This window comes from Trifolium pratense, linkage group LG5 (assembly GCF_020283565.1).
Source record: "Trifolium pratense cultivar HEN17-A07 linkage group LG5, ARS_RC_1.1, whole genome shotgun sequence".
NCBI lineage: Eukaryota > Viridiplantae > Streptophyta > Magnoliopsida > Fabales > Fabaceae > Trifolium > Trifolium pratense.
In genome coordinates, this window is record NC_060063.1 from 4,793,808 (window position 1) to 4,802,922 (window position 9,115).

General features: G+C 35.2%; 1 protein-coding gene across 1 annotated transcript; it reads right to left on the reverse strand.

Moving 5' to 3' along the window:
* Positions 1-1,531: 1,531 nt before the first annotated feature.
* LOC123887407 (glyceraldehyde-3-phosphate dehydrogenase 1, cytosolic) lies at positions 1,532-5,520 on the reverse strand. The gene is made up of 11 exons (XM_045936728.1): positions 5,419-5,520; positions 4,875-4,975; positions 4,670-4,785; positions 4,192-4,291; positions 3,920-4,066; positions 3,743-3,803; positions 3,223-3,320; positions 2,695-2,837; positions 2,509-2,592; positions 2,091-2,180; positions 1,532-2,009 (listed from the first exon to the last, which is right to left on the reverse strand). The coding sequence occupies exons 1-11, from the start codon at positions 5,444-5,446 to the stop codon at positions 1,964-1,966; spliced, it is 1,014 nt and encodes a 337-aa protein (XP_045792684.1). The 5' UTR covers positions 5,447-5,520; the 3' UTR covers positions 1,532-1,963.
* Between the last annotated feature and the right edge of the window lie 3,595 nt (positions 5,521-9,115).

Below are 9,115 nucleotides of genomic sequence, written 5' to 3' on the forward strand. Positions count from 1 at the left end.
TGAAAATCGGCTTTGCTACTAATGAAATGCTTTTGGAAAGAAGTCTGATTATAGAAGAATTGTCCTCCTATCAAAGGATATTTTCAGGATGTAATCTTTCATTTGAATGTAAGTATACTGTATATCATTTCTAGAATTATTAGCTTTTTTCATTAATTTCTACTCTAATGTGCAACCATATATATATATATATATATATATATATATATATATATAGGATTGGTCTTGTAAAAATTATTGCAAGTGGATACTAAGCTTACTGCGTACTGCAAATTATTGAAAGAGATACTGCATGTGTTAACTATATGAAGCACAGACACTCTTTGAATTAGGTGTGTCCTCGTGTTAAGAAGTCCCACATCGGTTGAGAGGTGGCCTGACTAAGTGTTTATATACTAGAGGCAATCCTCACCTTACAAGCCGGTTTTGTAAGGATGAATTAGGCCCAATACTCATTTCTAAGATGGTATCAGAGCCTCTTCAAGATCCGTTGGGTCACCCGATATCGGGCCACCTACCATTTATATTCGCGTACCAAGCCCAATAATGCTGGACGCGAGGGGGTGTGTTAAGAAGTCCCACATCGGTTGAGAGGTGACCTGACTAAGTGTTTATATACTAGAAGCCTGGTGTCGGACACCGACATGTATAATTACATTGAATCAGTGTTGACATGTCAATGTCCTTGTCGTGTACGGTGTCTGTTTGTGCTTCATGGTGTGTTAATTCATATGAATTATTGTCTCATTTCATTATTGAGATGGTGTAGTAGAATGCTCTTCCATTGTCCCAACCTTCAAATTCTATTTATTATAAAGATTTGTTGAGTAGTATGTTGTTTTGTTTTTTATTTGACTTAATTACATATACGATCTCTTACGTTTATTTTAAGTTTTTAGCTGGTTCTCTGTATTTAAAAAGTTTTAAGTTAGTCCCTGACGTACTGATGTCAACATAAATTCGTCCTTTTTGACAGGAATAAGACCGGCTTATGAAGACTATTTGAAGACTCGCCAAATGATCTTCAATTTGCAACTTATAAAATGCGAGGCTTTTACAAGACATGGAAATCGGCGTTGCTACTGGGCTTCTCAAATGAAATGCTTTTGAAAAAAGGTCAGAATATAGAAGAATTGTCCAAGGATATCTGCAGGATGTAAACTTTCATTTGAATTTAAGTATAGTTACTAGAGTTAACAGTGTTTTACATTATTTTTTATTCTAATATGCTGCACAATCCATTTTCATTGCTTAGCTTTCATTGAAGTGACATTTTTATTTGCTCTATTGTTAAAACTTTCATAAACATTAATGGTTCTGATTTGCCAAATTTGGGTAAAATAGTGTTTACCCTGACAATGGTTACCGAATTTCGGTTTATGTTTATGTAATATATTTATTTCCGATTGCCCCCTGTAATGTCAAGATTTTGTCCTTTTAACCCCTCATTGAATATGCTGGCTTAAGATTCCGCATAAATGATGACGTGACATGCTTAGTAAGATGGTAAACTGAAATTCGCTAACATTACAGAGAGCAAAAACATTGTATTCGTTATTACTATTTTGCCAAATTACATGTTGATAATTAAATTGTATTCGACCATAGACCACACTCATCAAAATTGTCCATAGTGTTTTATATTTCATCTTAAAATATAATGTTGCAACAAAATGCCACCAAATTAAATCAAAACTATAAAAGAAGATATCAATAATAATAAAAAAAAAAAAAGACCTTAATATTATGCTTAAGAAGAAACCAAATACTTCTTGTAGAATAATATATAAGCCAAAAGCCAATCCAAAATATAGAAGCATCAAGACATGAATTATGTTGTGTGGACCAATATTCTCCTCATTTATCAGAAGCAAACTTATTCCCAAAATCTACTTTACTAAATGCTTGATTTGTAAGATAGAAGTATCATTGCATTAGATTTATGCCAAACATTCCTTGCAGCTTAAGCAACTGAGGCCATGTGTCGGATCAAGTCGATCACACGTGAGCTGTATTTGAGAAAAAAAATAAGAATGAATGATCTCATTAGAGGAAGAAAGAAAAAGGAATTGCTTAGAAATTTGTCATACCTATAGCCCCATTCATTGTCATACCAAGAGACAAGTTTCACAAAATTGTTGTTCAAAGAAATTCCTGCCTTGGCATCAAATATGCTTGACCTGCAAGAAAAAGGTGGATCATATGTTATAACAAAATCAAGAGAAAACGAACATAGGTTGAGTTTTGCAGCACTAATGTTTTTTCTCCTTCCAAACGATACCGATTGAGCCATCATCTTAATCGTAAGGATGTGCTTATTTCTACCTATGAGAAGCAACATCAATTGTTATGAAGTATTAGTCCGCCGTACATCTTATTAAACACTTTCTCATTCAAGACATCGCCAAAAAGTCCAAAACAATAGCAACAAAAAATCTAGTTAAAATAAAATTATTAGCTGTATTAGATGCAATATAATTTGATAACAATTGGTATCATCATCATCACCTGCTATCACCAACAAAATCAGTAGAAACAACATCATCCTCTGTGTAACCAAGGATTCCCTTCAATTCTCCCTCAGATGCTTGCCTATGAAAAATTTGAAGACAGTGGAGAAATTAGCATTCACTATAGCAACTTCATAATAGGAAAAAAAAATCGATAAACATCCTATCGAAGTTTTATTCTTACTTAATTGCAGCTTTAATTTCATCATAACTTGCTCCTTTCTCAAGTCTAACAGTAAGATCAACCACTGAAACATCTACGGTTGGAACTCTGAATGACATTCCTGTCAATTTATTGTTCAATGATGGCAGTACCTTACCAACAGCCTGCACAAAATGAAAAACACTTATATCATAAGTGCTTAAACTAAAAGTGCTTAAATATAACAAAATTAGAAAATGGAACATAATGTAGTAAGGGTCTGTTTGGCTTTTCATTATGGCCTTTTCATAACTTATTAAGGGTCTATTTAGGAGAGCAAATGAAAATAACTTTTGACATATCCATAAACTATTTTCAACTTATTTTCATAAGTTCTCCAGGATATTTTATTAAAACAACTTATAGCTTGTATGCAAACAGTTTGACTTTATTTTATCTTATGTTATAAAAATAGCTTATACATAAACACTTATAAGTGCTTAACTAAGTTGTTTATCCAAACACGGTTTAAGTTATCCGTGTGTATATATATTTATATAAGTCAAATACCTTTGCAGCTCCAGTACTACTAGGAATTATGTTAACAGAAGCAGCTCTGCCACCTCTCCAATCCTTCATTGATGGTCCATCCACAGTTTTTTGAGTAGCTGTGTCACAAACAAGTTAGTAAAGGGTGTATTTAAATTGGCTTATTTGAGCTTATATATTGCCATAAACACTTATCAGGCTGTTCAGACAGCTTATGACATGTCCATAAACCATTTTCATTTTCAGCTCATTTTCACAAGTTTTTCAAAATAGCTTATATAAAACAAATTGATTTTTTTTATAGGAATAGCTTATAATTAAGTACTTACTCCCTCTGTCTCATATATAAGCAAAGATTCTTTGTTTAGGTTCATTGAATAATTGATGTATCTGGTTCATATTATGGACCAGAAACATCAGTTATTCAATGACCCGAAAAAAGAATATTTGCTTATATATGAGAAAGGAGGGAGTGTATGATAAACGTTTATGTTATAAGCACTTATTAAGAAGAATGCATAGCATAATATTACATACTTACCAGTAATAGAGTGAATAGTACTCATGAGACCTTCAACAATACCAAATTTGTCATGAACAACCTGAATATATTTCAACACAAGAACATTAAAATGAGATTATTTTGAAAGTGGAACATTAAAATGAGATTATTTCAACACAAAAAATATATAATAAGCTATAAGGACAAATTACTAACCTTTGCAAGTGGAGCAAGACAGTTGGTAGTGCAGCTAGCATTAGAAACAATATTAATATCTTTCTTGTACTCTTTTTCATTTACACCAACTACATACATTGGTGCATCCTTGCTAGGTGCAGAAATAATCACTTTCTTTGCACCACCCTAATATCAAAGGACATTGTCACAATATAATTAACAGAAAAAATTAAACAAGGTCTAAATTTTTTTTTTTTTATTGTATATTTTTGAACAGGTTGATAAAATTATGTTGTGCTATAACGACGAACCTTCAAATGGGCAGCAGCCTTGTCTTGATCGGTGAAAACTCCGGTAGACTCAACAACATATTCAGCTCCAGCCTCACCCCATGGAATTTCCTCAGGATTCCTAATTAAATATGGGGAAAAAAAAATTATGCATAAGAATTTGCTTCTTAGTGTGAATAATACTGATCCATAAATATTCAAATGATAGTTTTAAATCACAGTAAGCAACAACAGATATTAATTGGTAAATGAACGGTTGAGATCAGCACAGGATAAGAAACATAAGAGAGACGGTTGGATATGATCCAAATCCTTTTAGAAGTCTCTGCAACGATATCACAACTGTAATTACGGATTTACGGCCTCATTGGCCATTTTTACCCGTCTTTTACCGCGATATAATGGTTTGCAGCATTATAGCAACTGTGAGTGCTACCGCAAATTAAAGAACCAAGTTGAGGGTTTATTTACTTGTTTGTTATAGGACAATAGAACATACCTTACACCAAAAACAGTGACAGGGCTACCACCAAAAAGAAGAGTTTTATTATCCTTAACTGTAATTTCACGGTTTTTCCAAATTCCATGAACTGTGTCATACTTGAACATGTAAGTCTGCAGAGAAAACATTTCCAGATTCTTATTAGTTAATATGGATGAAGGAACATGTGAGTGTTAATTATTACTAAACCAACATTAACTACCATGTAATCAGTTGTGATGAAAGGATCATTAACAGCAACAAGCTCTACATCATCTCTTTCCAATGCCACTCTTGCCACCAAACGACCAATCCTTCCAAATCCTTCATTGTCACAAATAAGCACATTTAAATACACAAAGTAGAGCGTGCACACGCGCTCACACACATATATGACATATCAAATGATTTTATATTAATTAATGTATAAATTTATAGAAGTGATCTATGTAACAAAACCTTTCAACCATATATAACATAGATCACTAAAGTCCAGATACATTAATTATGCAATGAACCTATAAAGATGAAATTTGTTTATAAAATGTCACGGAGGGATTATTAAGCAGTGTAACACTATCCAGATACTATATCGATATAATCTGATTCCTCTATATATGTGACTATATACAAATAAACAAAACATGCAAAAAGTTGTCTATGTTTATTGTTTAATTTTACTTTGTCAAGTGATATATATGTCACATGTGAAACATGTAACAAAGTTGTGAGACATAAACAAAAGAGAAATGTTATAATTGGAGTACCATTGATTCCAATCTTGATCTTCCCCATGAGTCTGATTTCTCACTATGATTTAACTAACAAGAAACAAAAAGGGTGTGTAACAAAAGGTAGTGATTAAGATCAAAGAGAAGTGACAATGTTGATGCATATATATATTGGACATAACATAGGAAAAAGTTGTGGTGTAATGTGATCCACAAAAATTGTGATTCATCCATGCAACCTTTGATCTCGAGAGAAATTAAGGTTCAAGCACACAAAACATAACTGTCCCCAAATAATTCTATTTCATATTAGAATTGGTCAAACCATACACAAACATATATATATATATATATATATATATATATATATATATAACAGCTTGTGAGCTAAAATAAATAGAATATGTACAAATTTTAAAAAGAAAATAAGTTAAACTATAGAAAGAAAAGAAGTAACCAAAAATTTTAGCATATATATACCATATAAATTTATTATTTTGTATTAGTTACAGTATTAAATAATTTTATATTTTTAACTAAAAATTATAGATGTTTGTGATGTCTTCAATTTTTTGGCATTGGTATATGAGTGATGGTCAGCGTAATAGTTTAATTTTCCATGTCATGCCGAGAAAGTAGAGTGAAGTGGGATGATGCGGTCGAAAACATAGTTGTAATTGGTTAATAATGTAAAATTATTTTACACTGTTAGTACATATTTCTTTTTCTCTTGGTATATTTAGGTAATCTCTAATTTTTCATTTAAAGATGATGTAATTATTATATTATATCCTTTATGTATTAATCTACTTTTTATATAAATATTTGTAGTTATGATCTTGTTTCTAATAGTCAGTATTTTTATTTGTTCACAAGCACACCGCAAAATCATTAGATTTAAGAGAAATCAATTTTGCATTCATATTCAACTTAATCATCAAGAAAAAAACTTCAATGATTAATCTGCTGATGGAAGGGTGGATCAAGTGGGCCTTGACTTTGGTCCTAAGCCCAAAATGTGGAGAGTGTATGAAAGGAAGCATTTCAAGAAGAATAATAAAGGATGACGTGGATTGAAAAGGTGGAGGGGATGCATGAGTTTGCTTGCACTACTTATAGTTGGTTAGAAGGAGAGAGAAATGGCATCTTATCTTTCTGTTAGAATTTGTATTCACAATACGTGAATTGGGGCCTTAGTGCTTTGGGGGAATTGATAATTCTTATCAATTCTACAGTTATCTTTGCTTGTTGCTCACATTACTTTTACATTCGTACTTGTAACTGTTCTTCTATCCATTAATACAATTACTAGTTTCCATATATTTTACATACAATTCAATCTTAGTTCTATCAATTGGTCCGACCTACCGGATCCAATCCACCTCCGTTGTTTTGATTAATGCCAAAAAAACAAGGAAAACCTAATATGGGAGATCGAGTTACCGCTTTGGAAGCGTCAGTTGAAGAAATCAAAGGTACCCTGAGTACGTTGGTGCAACAGATGACACAGCTCCTCCAGAGGTCTAACTCAGATACATCTGATCCAACGATCGTTCCACAACCGGCGAGAGACGAACCGGTGAGAGAAGATTCGGTTGAAGCTTCAACCATGAATGAATCACGCTTGGCTGGGAAGAAGGTTAAACTTCCATTGTTCGAAGGTGACGATCCTGTAGCTTGGATCACGCGAGCGGAAATCTATTTTGATGTGCAACAAACACCAGAGGATATGCGTGTAAAGCTTTCACGTCTGAGCATGGAAGGTCCAACAATCCATTGGTTTAATTTATTGATGGAAACAGAGGATCACCTTTCATGGGAACGGTTGAAGAAAGCTTTGATTGCTCGTTATGGAGGTCGCAAGTTAGAAAACCCATTTGAAGAGTTATCCACGCTGCGTCAAACAGAAGGGGTTGAAGAGTTTGTCGAGGCGTTCGAGTTACTGTCCTCGCAGGTAGGAAGGTTACCTGAGGAACAGTACTTGGGATACTTCATGAGTGGGTTGAAGCCAGCAATTCGTCGTCGTGTACGAACTCTGAATCCAAAAACTCGTATGCAAATGATGAGAATGGCAAAGGACGTAGAAGAAGAATTGAAAGAGGATGACGATGAAGAAACGCGTTCACTGGGTAAGAAATCAGTGGGCCGAAACGAAGGAATTGGGTTTGGATCTAAATTTCGGAGCGGTTATAACCCGGCCCAGAAAGAGATGACCCGGTCCAACTATTCTGGTGGAAATAACCCGCCCAAGAAAACGGGTTCGTCGAACCCTAATTTCAATTCGAATTCTAATTTCACCAACACAAATTCATCTATGAGTTCTACTGGACGAAAAAACGACGGTGATCGTCGCCATGGTGGATCTGAGCGATGGAGAGGGATGAGAAGTGAAGAAGCGGAAGAACGAAGAGCCAAAGGGTTATGTTTCAAGTGTGGGGGTAAATGGCACCCCACTCTACACAAATGTCCAGAAAGATCCATGCGTGTGTTGCTACTCGGTGAGGGTGAGATGGTGAACGATGATGGAGAAATTGTGGCCTTGGAGGTTGAAGATTCTGAGGAGGAGGAAGAAATAGAAGCAGAGTGCTGATGGTTATTTTCGCAAGTGAACGAATTACCACGTAGTAATAAAAATATCGATCCACAGGGATTGTGTGATTAAACTAGTCTAATAGTGTTCATAAACATTATGCAAGAAATACACATAAATTGGGGGTATGTTGTGTAATGAATTGTTAGAAAACGTGCTTTGATATAATGGAAAAGCGAGGTAGAATCATCGGAATCACCTAGTCTATAGCTAAACCACATGCAATCTACTATATCATAGGAATTTACTCAAGTGTTCACAACTAGATCAACAAATTAGTGAATCGCAATCTCTTGTCAAAATCCACTCTATTCGTTGTCGATACTCCCCCGATCTCTCGGGCGGAAGCTACCTACAACGAATGATATGAAAGCGCGTCGATCGTTCGCTACACTCTATGTCTCAATCTCTCGACCGGAAACACTCGAGTGCTCAATGCAATTCAGTTCAGAAATTAAATCAATACTCTCGCACGTGACTTAACTCGAAATCATTACAACACTAATGAAGGATTATAAAGCATTAAGAGACGAATTGCATTAAGTAAACACTGTTACAGAGTAAATCCTTACAATTAAACAGATTACATGAGATTCATCTACATCCTAAGCTATCCTAGATCCTACCTCCACAAGGGATTTAGCTCCTCATGTTGCTTCGTTCGCGTCCTCGCTTCAACTTCATGGCTTGAGAATCCATGCTATTGAGGTGCTCGGAGCTATCCTATGGAGTCCTTGATCTGGATCTTGATGCTTCCAAAATCAGAGAATAGATGAATAATGCAGAATTTTCCAACCCTTTAACAGAAAAATGCAGAAACCTTATATAATAATCGCAACCACGCCGCGCGCCAGATCTATCACGCCGCGCGTGGTTGCAATTTCTTCAACTACGCCGCGCATGTAACGGTATCACGCGGCGCGTGATCAACTCTGAGGCTTCTGATCTTCAACTCTGCCATCTTCACGCCGCGCGTGATAGCTCCACGCCCCCGGCGTAGTTGTTCCTCTTCTCTTCACGCCGCGCGTGGTCAAGTGTTACGCCGCGCGTGATCAAGTCAGAGAGCAATCCAATTCCTGAACAAAGCTTCACGCCGCGCGTGGTCAGGTATCACGCCGCGCGTGATCAAAGTGAAAACTTGGC

Coding starts and splice junctions, on each gene's coding strand:
- LOC123887407 (XM_045936728.1), bottom strand. CDS start 5,446: ATGGGGAAGATCAAGATTGGAATCAATG. Junction 2,593..2,694: donor GAAATTAAAGCTGCAATTAA/GTAAGAATAAAA, acceptor AATTTTTCATAG/GCAAGCATCTGAGGGAGAAT. Junction 2,010..2,090: donor GACAATGAATGGGGCTATAG/GTATGACAAATT, acceptor TCTCAAATACAG/CTCACGTGTGATCGACTTGA.